General features: G+C 40.2%; 1 protein-coding gene and 1 long non-coding RNA gene across 2 annotated transcripts in view; one reads left to right on the top strand and one right to left on the bottom strand.

Moving 5' to 3' along the window:
• LOC118142976 (uncharacterized) overlaps positions 1-18,518 on the bottom strand; it is a 249,818-nt gene that overhangs the window by 52,324 nt on the left and 178,976 nt on the right. The window lies entirely within an intron of this gene.
• DIRAS3 (DIRAS family GTPase 3) lies at positions 1,462-6,108 on the top strand. The gene is made up of 2 exons (XM_035251836.3): positions 1,462-1,555; positions 4,688-6,108. The coding sequence occupies exon 2, from the start codon at positions 4,753-4,755 to the stop codon at positions 5,449-5,451; it is 699 nt and encodes a 232-aa protein (XP_035107727.1). The 5' UTR covers positions 1,462-1,555; positions 4,688-4,752; the 3' UTR covers positions 5,452-6,108.

Raw genomic sequence — 18,518 nt, 5'->3', positions numbered from 1 at the left:
CTGGCCTCAACCTACTGATTCTCTGGGATTACAGGTGCCAGGCCAGACTCCACAGGTCTTTAAACTTCTATGCAGCAGGTAAGGGGAGAGATTATAGTGGCGCAAGAGCCGTACCAGCGGCCGCACACCACACACACCCTGGCCTCAGGTGGCTGGGGTCCACAAAACCAGGTGCTGCCGCGAAGGACTAGGCCGACAGAGTGCTGCTGTCAAAACCTGGGGCCAACAACTTCCATACACTCCCCAGAACGCTAGATAGGCAGTTGTGTGCGGTTTTCCCTGCATCCGCCGCCGGGCGCTCACGGGCAAGGTAAAAAGAAGCCAAGCCAGGCTCGGAGATGCGGAGGGCAGACGCAAGCGCATTTGGAAGAGGGACGGGCAGTGGGAGGTGCGGAGGGAGAAAGGAGCAGCACGTCTGCCGGCGTTCCGAGCCGCTGGCGCACCGATGGGGCGTCCCGCAAGGGTTCTGCCAGGATGATAGCAGTGCCTAAGGAGTGAGAGGCACCTGGGGCTACTGGAGCCAGACCCTCAATCCGCTCTAGCGGGAGGCGAGGAACAACGAAAGCCTCGTATTCCCATTTCTCTAGTGGCTAAATGACATTAAAGATTTCATGTGGTTACTTGCCGTATATCTTCAGCGAAATATCCGTTCATGTCTTTTGACTATTTTCTAATTGGATTTTAAAAATAATTGACTTTTGAGTTATTTACATATTCTAGATACTGGTTATATGCCAGATATGTGGCTTGTACATAGTTTCTCCTAGGTAAACCTTTTCAGTATCTTTACAGGGTCTTTCACAAAGCAAAACTTTTAAATTTATGAGGTCTAATTCATCAAAATTTCTTTTTTGCGTATGTCAATGTAAGAACCTTTTGCCTATGCAACAATCCTGCAAGTTCTGCACATGTACCCCAGAACTTAAAGTATATATTTTAAAAAAGAACCTTTTGCCTAGCCTTAAACAATAAAGATTTTTCGTTGTTTTTTAAAAGTTTTGTAATTTTACGCATTAGTTATATCTAGCCACTTAGCCACTTAATTTTTATTTAAGCATTTTTGTTTTTTGTTTTTTTCTGGGAGGGAGTTGTCTATGGATGTCCTATCTTTCCAGTATCATTTGTCGAAAAGATTATCTTTCCTGCATTAAACTGCTTTTGGACCTTTGTCAAAAATCAGTTGGACCGGTTTGTGTTGGCAAAGTTTAGCCTGAAGCTTATTCCAACAGGTGAGAAAAGTCCACAGTTTAATCATTCCTCCCCAACTTGTAATGCCGCCCTGAACTTGGACTCTTGCGTTGGCGTTGTCAAGCGGACCTCCCGCCGCTCTGCGTTGGGTCAGCCCCTCAGGGCTGTTTTCCCACCACGCATGGCGCAAGCGGAATCTATGCCTGTTACCCACACTCCCTGCGCCCCCGCACCCCGCTCCTGTGATCACGTCGGAATTTAAAGCCGCGGAGCAGAGAGAGCTTGGAGTGTCCAACTGGTTGCCGCGGCCATCTCTGCGAGCAGCGCGTTTGTCTTCTAGGCTGCTTAGTTCGTGCCTCCGAGAAAGGTAAGTCTTTCTTTCGCTTTTTTTAGGGATAGTTGATACTTGAAAACAACGTGTGCCAGACCCAGCAGATGCTGTCACACAGTAGTTTATGTGCGAGTTGTCCCTGCACCTGGCACCAGGTCTTTCTTGGTGAGATTATGCAAGAGTCATCCGCAGCCCCTGCGGGATCCTAGCGGGTCCCGCAACAGCAAATAGGATAGTCCCGTTGGGAAGCTAGCACTTTTTAAATACAGTAGAACGAGGTTTGGTAAGTGTACGCGCATAAAGGTTGACACAGTATCCACTATTACAGCTGCTTAGGTTGCTAGTGTTCGGGAAATAAGAGTGGAGTGATGGGATATGAAAGTAAGATTGAAATGGGCAAGGAGGGTAGCTACCACCGCAGCCACCAAAGAGAAACCCGACCCTGTAGGCGCATGGCGATGTCCACGAGCCAGGCTAGTGCCGCAGCAGCAGCGGCGGGACCTTGAGCGCGGCACGGCCGCGGAGTTTGGCCTCCCTCTGGTTCCTGGAAACTTTCACCTCCCCCTCAGCCTGAGGCTAGGTGGCTTGGGAAGCTGGAAGGAGTGTTGTGGGGAGAGGGGTCCACTGCCTGAGAATGAGAATTCTCTTCACATCTGGAAATTTCAATTATCGCGTGCGTCCTTTACCAATTTTTTCTTTCATTTTCTTTTTGATAGAGAAGGGGGTCTCCTTCTGTTACCCAGGCTGGTTTGAACTCCTAAGCTCAAGCAATCCTCCCACCTTGACCTCCCAAAGTGCTAGGATTACAGGCATAAGCCACTGTGCCCGGCTGCTTTACCAATTTTCTATGAATGAATTTGTACATACATCCCCTACAGTAGGAAGTAATGTAAAACGGAGTCATTAATAATGCACATTTCCTAATGTGGGATGTTGGTGGCAGACAGATACTTTGGTCTTTACTGAAACTCTTGTTAATACTAACATGGAATTTGTAATAGTTGTGGACAGTGCAGACAGGGCTAGGATTTCTGTGACTAGAGAACTATTAGTGCATGAGGCCCTACAGAAATTTGCACTGTTGACTTTTGCAAATAAGATGTGTAAGATTGCATCACTGTAGCAGAAATCTCCTAGTTTTTTAAGCTAAATTCTATTAAATTCATCATTGCTAAAGGAATTGTATCCAGGATTTGGATAACTGATATCATTACTTAATATTAGATGATATCCACTAACCACATCTCATAGACTGGAACAAAGTGCTAGATTTTACCTGAAAGCTGCAAAAATGAATGGTTTAGATATATGTATATATTTATTTTATATCAATTTCCAATATTTATTAACATCCCTGGTCCCCTTTAATCAAGAATATAAAATCATCTGCTTAAATTTTGCTACTTAAGTTTAGAACATTCTTAGAATCACACTATCTTAAAGAAGCCAGACTGGAATTAGAAGCAAGTAAGTCTGAGGGTATAACAACCAGCAACAACAAGTTGTCTTTTTGTTGTTGTTTTTTTTCAAATCAAAACTCTACTATGGGGTGGGCATGTTTTCTCACACCTGTAATCCCAACACTTTGGGACGCTGAGGTGGGAGGATCACTTGAACACAGGAACTTGGACAACACAGTGAAACCCTGTCTCTACAAAAAATGAAAAAATTAGCTGGGCGTAGTGTCAAATGCCTGTAGTCCCATCTACTTGTGAGGCTGAGGTGAGAGGATTGATTGATCCCAGAAGGTTAAGGCTGAAGTGAGCCATGATCACATTACTGCACTCCAGCCTGAGGGACAGAGCAAGACCCTGACTCAAAAACAAACAAAACCCACCAAAACTCTAATATGGACATGTTACTGTCATAGACCTTGCACATTCTAAAAAGGGTCCTTTTCCCTAGTACTGAGATAATATGTGTTCAACTGTGCAGCCAGCAAAAAAGCCTAGTTTACATAGGGAGTGTGCCACTCACAAAAAGCCTCTCTTCTATTTCTGGTATTGTACATGACGCGATCGTAGCTGTACCTGAAGAGAAGTATATTTTAATGACCATCGTCAACTAGAAACATGTATAAATTTCTATACTTAGTGCCAAAGGAATGACATTGCCTTACACTATTCCTACCTCTCTACAGAGGCCAGCTGTGTGGTCTGTCTGCAGAGTCCCTAGAACTTTTTTCCATCTGACCTAGGATGCTTCTGAAGCAGTCCCACTGGACAGCTGTCTGGTATTGAGGATACCTCTGAGAAAAAGTTCTCATAAACCTAATCTACCATGTTCCTGAACTCAAAAAGTTCATTGGCTGTTCAAATCCTGAAATTTCCTCTATTTGCATAAGGCTGAATTAAAAGTATTTTGTTAAAGGTAGTCCATTGCAAAAGAGAAACCACTGTTCTGTAGAAAAACTCATTCAATATTTAGAATCTTTTCTTAGCAGAGATGAGATCCTGAAAAGAAAGTGTCTCATATATACATATTTTTAACTCCACTATCATTGCGACTAAGGATTCACACACTGAGACCCTCCTCCCCCAGCTCATGGTGGCACAGGGTGACAGCATGCTCAGAGCAAAGGTGCCACCCATGCCTCTTCTGGGGCTGCGCTGACTGCAGGCACCTTCCCTACCCCACCCCCCACCATCAACTCCAAAACCCCCCTCCTTTCCCCTGTATTGATGATTCTGTAGCTTTAACCAGGGCAGCGGTGTCACTCTAAATGTCCCCTGGGCATTCAGCCCCGGAGTGTAGGGAATATTCCCCACCTATTTCTCTGTGACTGTTCAGTCTTCTTCAATTAAAATCTTCATTTTACAAGTGAGGAAATGAGAGTAAGTAATTGATTTTTGTGAATAAATTTCTTGTAGGGGCATAGTGAGAATTTAATAAAACAGTTTAAGGAAAGAAAACAAAAGGTACTATTTGTTGCGCTTTCTAGATGGTAAAAAGCAAACCACAGGTCTGTTGAATATGTATCACCTGCTGGTCCCTCGGTCCAACAGGCTGAACTGTGTGCTTGGGAATTTTTTTCTCGCTGTGTGCACCTCTTTGCGTCACCGGGTGGACTCTCTCTAGAGTCCTAGTGGACCAGCTGACCAGGCTGACGTGATCTGACAACATCGTAGGTTACCAATATAATCTCTCTCCCTCTCGCTTTCTTCCTAGGAGTCTCCTGCTGCCAGCTAAGTGTGAGAGAACTTGTGCGCGCAACTCCCCTCCGAATCCCAACGATGGGTAACGTTAGCTTTGGCTCCAAGGAACAACAGCAGCTGCTGGAGCGGTTGCGGCTCCTGCCCGCTATGCTCATCCTCCGCGCCTTCAAGCCCAACAGAAATATCAGAGATTACCGCGTCGTGGTAGTCGGCACCGCTGGTGTGGGGAAAAGCACGCTGCTGCAGAAGTGGGCGACCGGCAACTTCCGTCATGAATACCTGCCAACCATTGAAAATGCTTACTGCCAGTTGCTGGGCTGCAGCCACGGTGTGCTTTCCCTGCACATCACCGATAGCAAGAGTGGCGACGACAACCACAACCGCGCTCTGCAGCGCCACGTTATAGCCCGGGGCCACGCCTTCGTCCTGGTCTACTCAGTCACCAAGAAGGAAACCCTGGAAGAGCTGAAGTCCTTCTATGAGCTGATCTGCAAGATCAAAGGTAACAATCTGCATAAGTTCCCCATTGTGCTGGTGGGAAATAAAAGTGATGACACCCACCGCGAGGTGACCCTGAGTGATGGTGTCACCTGTGCGCTGGAGTGGAATTGCGCCTTCATGGAGATCTCGGCCAAGGCAGATGTGAATGTGCAGGAGCTGTTCCACATGCTGCTGGATTACCAGAACCAGCCCGACCCCGACCTCCAGGAGCCCGAGAAGAAGTCCCAGACGCCCAAGACCATTGAGAAGATGCTTGACAAGTGCGTGATCATGTGAGCCCTGGGCCTTAGGAGCCAGCCCTTCCTACCCTGTAGTGTGTAGAAAATGTGGACTGATTTCATTGTGTTACCTGTACATGGTTGATTTTGTGCTGTTTAGACTGTAACAATCATATTGTCAATAAATGTACCTTGTAAGTTAATAACTTTACCTTTTCCCAGGCCAGATAATTCAAATTGTTAAAACATTGGCATTTGAAGAGGAGAACAAAAAGGAACATGATGGATTCAAAGTAAGGCCTTTAATAATAAATGTAATAAGAGAAAATGTTTTGAAAAGAACAAAATGTCAAAATGAATAGAAAGAGAAATTGGAAGGTGTCCTTTTGGTAACCCTATTATTGTGTATCACTTTAAAACATTCCATATCCTGTAAGTGTTTAATCGTGTCTTTTAATTGTGTAATTGAGAAATGTGTTTTTACAACAAAAGCTTTTGATAAAGTGCTTGAAGACATGTATTCTAAACAAAAAAAAAATGAATATGCTATAGCTGATCATTAGGGGTGTGGGAGCAGAGAAAACTGTGAAAGTGGAACTTTCTCACTAAAGATGTTAGTAGTTTCCCATGTCGTTTAAAAATGTTTGAGTATTCCGCTAGCAATTTTTAAAAGTGTAACAGCTTCTTGACTTAATAAAGCTTTTCCTGCATGCAATCAGCTGTACAAATTTGTCTCATTAAAAAACAAAACATTGCCCATTATATTAAAATTTAAACCATGTCTGTTAAAGGTTTCCAATAAGAACATCACACATGGATGTCCCTGCCATGTTGAAATTATCCAATGTGGGAGGGAGGTGTTTCAGGGAGGTCCCCGAAATGCAGAGCGGTTTTGCACCTTTCCTGGACTGACATCCAGAAGAACTCCAGGCATCTTTGAGGAAGATGGTCACAGTGTTGCTGTCTCAGAGGAAGCAGGTGCAAAGCAAATCTCTGCCCTCCGTGGCCTGAAATACTGGATATAGGCAATAGGGAGCAGGATGAAAGATAAAAGGAGAAATGATATTTAAGAGACTCCCCCATAAGGGAGTTTTTAGAGATTAATTTTATATTTGAACATAATTTTTGAGTGAGGGAATAAATACACATATCCTTGCTTTTGAGAGTTCTTTCAACTTGGGAGAGGTGCAGAGGAGAGGCTCTTAATCTAGTGATTTTTTTTTTTTTTTTTTTTTTTGCTGCAAAATACAATTGAGAAAATATCTATTGAACAATGTATGTGTTTCTAGAGGAGAAGCACATTGTTGAGAAGGAATCATAAACACGATTTCATGGTATAATAGACAGTTTCAAGGCTGGAAAATCCATTCAGTGGTTCCTTTTAAAATAGTTATTTAAAATTTTCCCTATTCATTTTCATAGCAATTATTCTCAACCACTTGGAAAATACCCAAGTGATTCTACCATATAGCTTTTTATAAATTCCATTCTTCAAAAAAAAAAAAAAAAAAAAATTCTTCGCTGAAATTCCTAATGGAGTAAATCCACTTCCAAAAGAAAATACTCTACCTTGGTTATTCTCCAAGATAATTCTCCTTGAAAATGTAATGCATTTATTGTTGTTCCTCATAGGTGAGCAAAGAGATTATTAAAATTCAAGTGGCAAATACTAACCTTGAGAAAGGGAAGAACAAGTTTTTAAATGTTACAGGTAATAAAGAATTTTTGTTCCTGGGGTAACATCTTTATACAAGTAGGTAGTTACCTTACTGTAGAGAATAATTTTATTTTCCATTAAAACTTGTGCTACATTAAATAGCAAGGTTTTACCCCTCTACTTCTGTCTTTGCCCAAATAGGAAAAATATCATCAAGATAATTACATTTTTAAGACGATCTAATTACAACACTTTTTTCTTCCCAGTAACCGACAAAATATATCAAAGGTCTCTTATGTTTCAGTTCAAACCAAATAACATACATTAACTTTATAGTTCTGTGACTTCAAAATACCTTTGCTCTTGCTACTTCTGAGCCCCAAACACTTAACAACAGGTTGAATTCCAGCCAGGGAATCAAGATACTTTTGGATCATACTTAGATAGACTATAATTTGTTTCTTCCCAGGATGCTTAAGAAACAGTTTCATTTCCATGACCAGCAGGGGCTTCAGGAAGCACCCTACCACAGCGTTCTTGAAAATGAAGCCTGAATTTTCTCATGGCTGGGGTGGTCTCCATGTTAAATTCGGTCACTGGCACTCCCCTGGCAGACTTCGGGTGGGCAAACACAGCGGTTGGTTACACCACAGGGGGAATGCATGCCACTAGACATAGTCACAAGGGTGAGCTCTCTGTCAGCCTCCTCCGGAATGGCAGGATCCAGGTTTTCGCCTAACCACAGGGCTGAAGTTGCAGCACCCCCTGCTCTCTGCCTCTTAACACCGGGGAAGTTTCTCAACTGGGATTCTGGCATCTTGCGTTCCAGGTACTGGAGCACCTACTCATAATAAAGGTGGACAAACCGGACTCTTGTAATTCTCACACACCACTCCACAAAAGGTACATGGAGTTTAACATAAGCTAGGATGGATTTCTAGAAGGTTCTTGGTGCCAGCCTGGGGTGCCACCCATGGATGTTCTGTCATGATCATGCCCCAGTGGCCCTGTGTGCCTAGCAGGGCCTCACATTTGGTGGTGGCGAGGTGCGGGGCTGGGCTCCCGCCCTGTCTGACCTCTCACTCACACTGGGGAGTTCCCGCACCTGGGAGGGCGTGGGCAGAGGCCCGGGGAGCCACCAGGGCCTGAGCTGACATTTTCCCCAATGACCTCCGGCTCCTCTGAAGGGTGGAACCCCACTTACCGCACTAACACTAGCCCCTGAAATGAAGACTGTGCGCTTTGCTTCTGCAAAAAAACTTCCGAAAATCTGCCATACTTGAACTGGGAGGAGGCATTTTCAGGCTATCTTGAATTATGTGGCGCCTGGAGGCTTCAGGCCACAGCAGCTGAGAAATTAGAGGGCTTGGGACAATGGGGAGAGGTTAGCAGGTTTTCTTGTAGTTCTGATTCATTCAGTCGTTTATTTAGATATCTGAAGTTCAAATGTCTTCTCCCAGTTTGTAGGTAGTGTTTTCATTCTTTAACTGGGTCTTTCACAGAAGTTTTGAATTTGATAAAGTCCAATTTATCAAATTTTTCTTTAAGAATGATGCTTTTGGTGTCAAGTCTAAGAAGTTTTCACCTAGGTTTTTAAGATTTTCTCCTATTGTTTGTTAAGTTTTATACTTTATGCTTTATATTGAAGTGCATTATCTATGTTAAGTTAATTTTATATAAGGTGTGAGGTTTAGGTTGGGTTGTTTTTAAGTTTTTTTGCCTATGGATGTTTAATTGTTCCCAAACTATTTGCTGAAAAGACTATTGTATTAGTCCCTTCTTGGACAGCAATAAAGAACTACATGAGACTGGGTAGTTTATAAAGAGGTTCAATTAACTCACAGTTCTGTAGACTGTATAGGACACATAGCTGGGTGGCCTCAGGAAACTTACAATCATGGCAGAAGGCAAAGGGAAAGCAGGCACATCTTCATATGGTGACAGATACAGAGATAAAGGGGAAGGAGCCACACACTTTTAAACCTTCAGATCTCATGAGAACTCCTAACTATCATGAGAATAGCCAGAAGGAAATCTGCACCCATGATCCAATTATCTCCTACCAAGTCCTTCCCTCAGCACGGGGAATTATAATTCAACATGAGATTTAAATCTCATCTTGAATTTTTTTTATTAGGGTACATGTGCACATCCTGCATGCTGCAGGATTGTTGCATAGCTACATACATGCCCTGGTGATTTGCTGTCTCCATCCTCCTCTTCCCCATCACCTACATCAGGCATTTCTCCTGGTGTTATCCCTCCCCAACCTCCTTACCCGCTGATGTCCCTCCTCTCCTCTCTCTTCCACCCCACCACCTACCCCAATGTGTGTTGTTCCCCTTCCCTCTGCCCAAATGTTCTCGTTGTTCGTCACCCACCTATAAGTGAAAACATGCGGTGTTTGGTTTTCTGTTCCTGTGTCAGTTTGTTGAGAATGATGGTTTCTAGATTCATCCATGTCTCTACAAAGGGCACGAACTCATCATTTTTTATGGTTGCATAGTACTCCATGGTGTATAGGTGCCACATTTTCTTTGTCCAGTCTATCACTGATGGGCATTTGGGTTGGTTCCAGATCTTTGCTATTATAAACAGCATCACAATGAACATATTTGTGCATGTGTCTTTATAATAGAACAATTTATAATTCTTTGGGTATATACCCAGTAATAGGATTGCTGGGTCAAATGGAATGTCTGTTTCTAGATCCTTGAGGAATCGTCACACTGTCCTCCATAATGGTTGAACTAATTTACACTCCTGCCAACAGTGTAAAAGTGTTCCTTTTTCTCCACAACTTCTCCAGCATCTGTTGCCTCCAGATTTTTTAATGATCACCATTCTAAGTGGCATGAGATGTATCTCAATGTGGTTCTGATTTGCATTTCTCTAATGACCAGTGATGATGAGCTTCTTTTCATATGTTTGTTGGATGCATAAATGTCTTCTTTTGAAAAATGTCTATTCATCTCCTTCACCCACTTTTGAATGAGTTTGTTTTTTTCTTGTAAATCTGCTTCAGGTGTTAGTAGATTCTGGATATTAGCCCTTTGTCAGATGGGTAGATTGCAAAAATTTTTTCCCATTCTGTTGGTTGCTGGTTCACTCTCATGATTGTTTCTTTTGCTGTGCAGAAGCTCTTAAGTTTAATTAGATCCCATTTGTCTATTTTGGCTTTTGTTGCCACTGCTTTTGGTGTTTTAGTCATGAAGTCCTTGCCTACACCAATGTCCTGAATGGTGTTGCCTAGGTTTTCTTCTAGGGTTTTTATGGTGTTAGTTCTTATGTTTAAATCTTTAATCCATCTGGAGTTAATTTTTGTATAAGATGTAAGGAAGGGGTCCAGTTTCATCTTCCTGCATATGGCTAGCCAGTTTTCCCAACACCATTTATTAAACAGGGAATCCTTTCCTCATTGCTTGTTTTTGTCAGGTTTGTCAAAGATCAGATGGTTGTAGATGTGTGGAAATGCTTCCAAGGCTTCTGTTCTGTTCCATTGGTCTATATCTGTTTTGGTACCAGTACCATGCTGTTTTGATTACTGTAGCCGTGTGGTATAGTTCGAAGTCAGGTAGCATGATGCCGCTAGCTTTATTCTTTTTGCTTGGGATTGTCTTGGCTATGCAGGCTCTCTTTTGGCTCCATATGAAGTTTAAAGAGGCTTTTTCTCCAGTTCTTTGAAGAAGGTCAATGGTAGCTTGACGGGGATAGCACTGAATCTATAAATTACTTTGGGCAGTATGGTCGTTTTCACAATATTGGTTCTTCCTAACTGTGAGCATGGAATGTTTTTCCATCCGTTTGTATCCTCTCTTATTTCCTTGATCAGTGGTTTGTAGTTCCCCTTGAAGAGGTCCTTTACATCCTTGTTAGTTGTATTCCTAGGTATTTTATTCTCTTTGTAGCAATTATAAATGGGAGTTTGCTCATAATTTGGCTCTCTGTTGGTCTATTGTTGGTGTATAGGAATGCTTGGGATTTCTGCACGTTGATTTTATATCCTGAGAATTTGCTGAAGTTGCTTATCAGCTTAAGGAGGTTTTGGGCTGAGACAATGGGGTCTTCTAAATATGATCATGTCATCTGCAAGTAGGGACAATTTGACTTCTTCTTTTCCTAATTGAATGTCCTTTATTTCTTTTTCTTGCCTAATTGCTCTGGGTAGGACTTCCAATATTATATTGAATAGGAGTGGTGAAAGAGGGCATCCTTGTCTAGTACCAGTTTTCAAAGGGAATGCTTCTAGTTTTTGCCCATTCGGTATGATATTGGCTGTGGGAATTTTAAATCCTCTTTATTCCCATGTGTCAAGGGAGAGCCCAGGTAGAGGTAATTGAATCATGGGGGTGGCTTCTCCCATGCTGTTCTCATGACAGTGAGTGAGTTCTTAGGAGATCTGATGGTTTTATACAGGGCTCCTTTCCCTTCACTCGGTGCTTCTCCTTCCTACTTCCTTATGAAGAAGGTGCCTTGCTTCCCCTTCACTTTCTGCCGTGACTGTAAGTTTTCTAAGGTCTCTCCAACCATGTTGAACTGTGAATCAATTAAACCTCTTTCCTTTATAAATTACTCAGTCTTGGGGAATTTTTAAAATAGTGGTATGAAAACAGACTAATACACATATCGAATATCTTCCCCATAGTGAATTGCTTTTGCACAATTAATTGAACATAATTGTGTGTGTCTATTTCTGAGTTCTCTGTTCTGTACCATTAATCTATGTGTCTCTCTCTCCACAAATTTGATACTGTTTTGATTATTTTAGCTTATATAATTAGCCTTAATATTAGGCAGTGTTATTTTTGCTTTTTTTGGGAGGCTGAGTAATGGCCCTAAAACTATTCAGGTCCTAATATCTGAAACTTGTGAATGTTACTTGTACAGTCAGCCCTTAAATAACATGAGTTTGAACTGTGTGGGTCCACCTACATGTGGATTTTTCAAGATAAACATATTGAAAAACTTTGCGGGGGGGGGTTCTGAAAATTTGAAAAAAATTGAAGATGAACCATATAGCCTAAAAATATTTTTAAAAAAGGAAAGAAACAGGAATGTACTGAATACATAAAACAGATAGATGCTAGTTTATTTGATTATTTGCTTCCATAAAATATATACCAATTTATTGTAAAAAGAGACCACTTGCAGTTGAGAGCAATGTAAACAAACATGAAGATACAGTTGATATGGTTTTGCTCTGTGTCCCCACCCCAAATCTCATCTTGAACTGTACTCCTTTAATTCCCATGTGTTATAGGAGGGACTCCCGGTGGGAGATAATTTGAATCATGGGGGCAGTTTATCCTATACTGTTCTTGTGGTAGTGAATAAGTCTCACAAGATCTGATGGTTTTATCAGGGAATTCTGCTTTCACATCTTCCTCATTTTCTCTTTCTGCCACCATTTAAGAAGTGCCTTTTGTCTCTCACCACGATTCTGAAGCCTCCCGAGCCATGTAGAGCTGTAAGTCCAATTATACCTCTTTTTCTTCCCAGTCTCTGATATGTCTTTATCAGCAACATGAAAATGGACTAATACAACAGTATTCAATCATAACAGCATAAAATTAACTATAGCACATATCACGTTAATAATTTTGTGGCCACCTCCTGTTGCTATTGTTGTGAGCTCAGGTGTTGCGAGCATCACTTAAAATGCTGATTATGCTAAGTATCTCGAAGTGAGCAGTTTATGTCTCTCCAGTAAATTGTTTTTCACAGTAAAAAGTGATCTCTTGTGGTTTTCATGTATTTTTTATCATGTTTGGTGCAATACCGTAAATAGCACTATGGGAACTATATGAAGTGTCACTAGTGATGCTGGAAGGACTCCCAAGAAGTGAGAAAAGCCTTGACATTACAAAAAAATAAGTTGAATTGTTCGATATGTACCATAGCTTGAAGGCTGCAACTGAGACCTCAATCTGCCATTTTAAGATAAATAAATCCAGCATAAATACATCTGTTGTAAACAAAGAAAAGTATATTTGTGAAACTATTGCTTCAGGTATGAAAACCTGTACTTTCTGTAAAATATACTTATCATATTGAAAATGCAATTTTTATACAGGTGCAGGATTGCTGTAAGAAAGGCACACCTATAGACTCTAATGTAATTCAAAAAAAGTGAAATCACTATTAAAGGAAAAAGATGAAGTATCCAAAGTTGGAGAATTTCATGCCAGCAAAGAACAATTTAATACTTTTAGAAAGATATTTGGCTCTAAAAATGTCAAGATGACAGGAGAAGAAAACTCCTGCTGACCAAGAGGCAGCGGACGATCTTTCAGATGCCATTAAGAAAAAAGAAAGAAAATTTGCCTGAACAACTTTTCAATGTAGACAGAAGTGTTCTATTCTGCAGGAAAAAAAATGCTGCAGAGGACATTTATTAGTAAGAAAAAGAAGTGAAGGCCAGGACTTTTCACAGGAGGGGATGGGCTAACTCTATCATTTTGTGCAAATGCAGTTGGGTTTATGATAATGACTGCCCTTCTCTATAAAGCTGCTAACCCCCAAGACTTGAAAGTAAAATATAAGTACCAGTTGCCAGTTTTTTTTTTTTTGGTTGTACAGAAAGAAGGCCTGGGCAACAAAGGCAATCCTTCACAGGATTTACAACAGAGCCAGTTAAGGAAATCATAAAACAGACTGTGGATATGGTTAAAAAGGTAGGGGATGAAGAATTTCAAGATATGGATCTTGGGGAAATTAAAGAGCTAATGGACACCACACCAGAGGAATTAACAGATGATGACTTGAGGAGTTCTTCTGAACTGGTTCCAGATTATGAAGAAGAAGATGTAGAAGAAGCAGGGCCAGAAAACAAACCGATATTAGACAATCTGCCAAAACAGTTCTTATTATTCAAAACCTCTTTTGACACTTTTTTTGGTGACATAGACCCTTCTAATGGGCATTAAAATGAAAGCAAATGGTGGAAGGATTGGTATTATAGAAACATTCCTAGAGAAATGAAATAGCAAAAAAGTCAGACAGAAATTATGTTCTATTTCTACAAAGTTACACGGACTGTGCCTGCTTCTCCTGCCTCTCTTGCCTCACCTTCCATCTCCTCTTTTTTTCCACCTCTGCCACCCCTGAGACAGCAAGTACAATTTCCCCTTCTCTTCCCCTGAGACAGCAAGCCCAAATCCTCCTTTTCTTTCTCCTCCTCAGCCTACTTAATGTGAAGATAATGAGGATGAAGACCTTTATGTTGATCTACTTCCACTTAATTAACAGTAAATTTATTTTCTCTTTTTAATGATTTTCTTAATGACATTCTTTTCTTGCTAGTTTATTGTAAGAACAAAATATGTAAAAACATACAAAATATGTGTTAATCAACTATTCATGTTATCAGTAAAGCTTTCATCAACAGTAAGCTATTAGTAGTTAAGTTTGAAGGGAGTCAAAAGTTATATGCAGGTATATTCCTAAGTATTTTTATTTGTTTATTTATTTTTTGTAGCTATTATAAAAGAAGTTGATTTCTTGATTTAATTCTCATCTTGGTTGCTGTTGGTGTATAGCAATGCTCTGATTTGTGTACATTAATGTTGTATCCTGAAACTTTGCTGACTTCATTTATCAGTTCTAGGAAGTTTTTGGATGAGTCTTTAGGGCTTTCTAGATATACGATCAGGTCACTGGTGAACAGTGACAGTTTGACTTCCTCTTTACTGATTTGGATGCCATTTCTTTCTTTCTCTTGTCTGATTGCTCTGGCTAGGACTTCCAATACTACATTGAATAGAAGTAGTGAGAGTGGGCATCCTTGTCTTGTTCCAGTTCTCAGGGAGTATGCTTTCAATTTTTCCCATTTAGTATAATGTTGGCTGTGGGTTTTGTCATAGATGGCTTTTATTACCTGAAGGTATGTTCCTTCTATGCCAATTTTGCTGAGGGTTTTAGTCATAAGTGGATGCTGGATTTTTTCAAATGTGCTTTCTCTGCATCACTGAAATAATCATGTGATTTTTGTTTTTAATTCTGTTTATGGGGTGTATCACATTTACTGACTTCGTATGTTAAACCATCCCTGAATCTCTGAAAGGCTGCTATAAGGAAACTACAAAACACTGCTGAAAGAAATTGTAGATAACAAAAACAAATGGAATTACATCCCATGCTCATGAATAAGTAGAATAAATATTGTGAAAATGATCCTACTGCCAAAAGCAATCTACAGATTCAATGCAATTCTCATCAAAATACCACTATCATTCTTCATAGAACTAGAAAAAAATTCTAAAAATCACATGAAACCAGAAAAGAGCCTACATAGCCAAAGCAAGTTTAAGCCAAAAGAACAAATCTGAAGGCATCACATTACCTGACTTCAAACTATACTATAAGGCCATAGCCACCAAAACAGCATGGTACTGGTATAAAAACAGGCACATAGACCAATGGAACAGTATACAGAACCCAAAAATCAAGCCAAATACTTACAGTCAACTGATCTTCAACAAAGCCAACAAAAACATAAAGTGAGGAAAGGACATCTTACTCAACAAATAGTGCTCAGATCATTGGTAAGCCACATGTAGAAGAATGAAACTAGATCATCATCTCTCACCTTGTAAAAAAATCAACTCAAGATAGATCAAAGACTTAAATCTAAGACTGAAACTGTAAGAATTATAGAAGATAACATTGGAAAATTCTAGACATTGGCTTTGGCAAATATTTCCTGACCAAGAACCCAAAAGCAAATGCAACAAAACAAAGATAAATAGATGAGACTTATTTAAATTAAAGATCTTCTGCATAAAAAAAGAAATAAGCAGCAGAGTAACCAAACAACCCAAAGAGTAGGAGAAAATCTTTACAAACTATGCTCCTGACAAAGGACTAATATGCAGACTTTACAAAACTCAAAGCAGCAAGAAAAAAATAAGCAGTCTTATCAAAAAGTGGGCTAAGGATATGAATAGACAATTCTCAAAAGAAGATATACCAATTGTCAACAAACATATAAAAAAATGCTCAACATCACTGAAAATCAGCAAAATGCAAATCAAAACCACAATGCAATACCTCCTTACTCCTGCAAGAATGGCTATAATTTAAAAATCAACAAATAATAGATGTTGGCATGGATGTGGTGAAAAGGGAATGCTTTTACACTGCTGGTGGGAATGTAAACTAGTACAACCGTTGGGGAAAACAGTGTGAAGATTTTTTAAAAAACTAAAAGTAGATCTAGCATTTGAACCAGCAATCCCATTACTGTGTATCGACTCAGAGGAAAATGAATCATTATATGAAAGAGACACTTATACACACGTTTGTAGCAGCACAATTAACAATTGCAAAAATATGGAACCAGCACAAATGCCCATCAATCAACAAGTGAATAAAGAAAAGGTAGTACATATATACCATGGAATGCTACTCAGTCATAAAAAGGAAAGAAATAATGGCATTTGCAGCAATCTGGATGAAACTGGAGACCATTATTCTAAGTGAAGTAATTCAGGAATGGAAAACCAAACATTGTATGTTCTCACTCATAAGTGCGAGCTAAGCTATGAGGATGCAAAGACATAAGAATGATACAATGGACTTTGGGGACTCAGAGGAAAGTGTGGGGGGGTGAGGGATAAAAGTATACAAGTACAATGTACGCTGCTTGAGTGATGGCTGCACGAAAATCTCAGAAGTCATCACTAAAGAATGTATCCATTTAACCAAACATCACCCGTTCTCCAATAAGTTTTGAAATAATATAAAAATGTTACATGCAGATTTTCTATTGTACAGGGTGCCAGCGCCACTAGTCCCCACATTGTTCAAGCATCAACTATATAGGAAAAGGGACTTTGCAGAGGTGATTAAGGATCTTGAGACATGGGACAATTATTATTTCTTATCTGTGTGGGCCCTATATGAATTATATGTGTCTGTATACAAGGGAGGCAAAGGAAGATTTTACCACAGAAGAGAAGGCAGTATGACTATGAAAGTAGAATCGAAGTAATGCACCCATGAGCCAATGAGGCCAGCAGCATCTAGAAGCTGGAAAAAGCATGAAAAAGATTCTCCCCTGGGGCCTCCAGAAGGAACCATTGCTGTCACACCTGGACTTTAGTCCAGTGAAACAGAATTTGGACTTCTGACCTCCAGAACTGTAAGACAATAAATGCGCATTAAGTCACCAAGTTTGTGTTAACTTATTATATCAGTCATAGGAAACTAAAAAACAATTTCTTCTACTTTTTCAAGATTTTTTTTTAACTATTCTGGGTTTTGTGTTTGTCCATATAAATTTTAGAGCAGGGCATCTACATTTACAAAGAGTCTTGCCTGGATGTTGATGGGAATCACATGAAATCTACAGCTCATTTCCAAGGGAATTGACACCTTTATTAAGTGTCCCATTCCATGAGGATAGTATGTCGTGTCACTTACTTAGGTCAACTATAGTATCTTTCATAAGCATTTTGTAACTCAGTATACAAATCCTTGCATGTCTTTTATTGTGCTTATAATTATTTCATTTTCTTTAGAGCAATTGTAAGTAGTACTGTGTTTTAAATTTTGGCTTCCAAATATTTGTTGTTAGTATATAGAAACACAATTGATTCCTGTGTGTTGATGTTATATGCTGTGGTGGTTGCTAAACTCAGTAATGTGGTTTGGCTGTGTCCTCACCCAATCTCATCTTGAATTGTAGTTCCCATAATCCTCACATGTTGTAGGAGGGACCCGGTGAGAGGTAACTGAATCACAGGAGTGGTTACCCCTGTGCTGTTCTTGTAATTGTGAGTGAGGTCTCATGAGATCTGATGGCTTTATAAGGGGCTTTTCCCCCTTTACTTGGCACTTCCCTCTCCTGCCACCATATGAGAAAGGATGTGTTTGGTTCCCCTTCCACCATGATTGTAAGTTTCCTGAGGCCTTCCCAGCCACGCAGAACTCAACCTCTTTCCTTTATATTACCCAGTCTTGGGCAGTCCTTTATAGCTGCGTAAGTACGGACTAATACACTCAATTATTAGTGTTAGGATATTTCTTGAAATTTTCTACATAGAGAGTCATATTATCTAGTAATAGTAGCAGTTTAATTTCTTTCCTACTTATTGTGACTTATTTTTTGGCTTTATTTTGGTGGGTAGAAATTCCAAAGTTACAATGACTAGGAATGATGACAGTAGACATTCTTGTCTTAGCTCTGATCTTAGGTGGAAAGCATTTACTCTTTCACCACTATGTGTGATGTTAGCTGCAGTGTTTTTGTAGATGCCTTTTATCGTGTTGAGGTAGTTCTCCTTCATTATTAATTTGCTGAATGTCAGACTTTATCAAGAGCTTCTGCTTCAATTGATATAATCATGTTGTCCTTCCTTAGCCTAATATAGTCAATTACATTATTGATTTTTAAGTGTGAAACCAACTATGTACAGCTGGAATAAATCCTACTTGTTCATGGAGTATAATTCTCTTCATATATTACT

This window comes from Callithrix jacchus, chromosome 7, assembly GCF_049354715.1.
Source record: "Callithrix jacchus isolate 240 chromosome 7, calJac240_pri, whole genome shotgun sequence".
NCBI classification, from domain to species: domain Eukaryota; kingdom Metazoa; phylum Chordata; class Mammalia; order Primates; family Cebidae; genus Callithrix; species Callithrix jacchus.
This window is presented reverse-complemented; position numbering and strand designations above follow the sequence as displayed.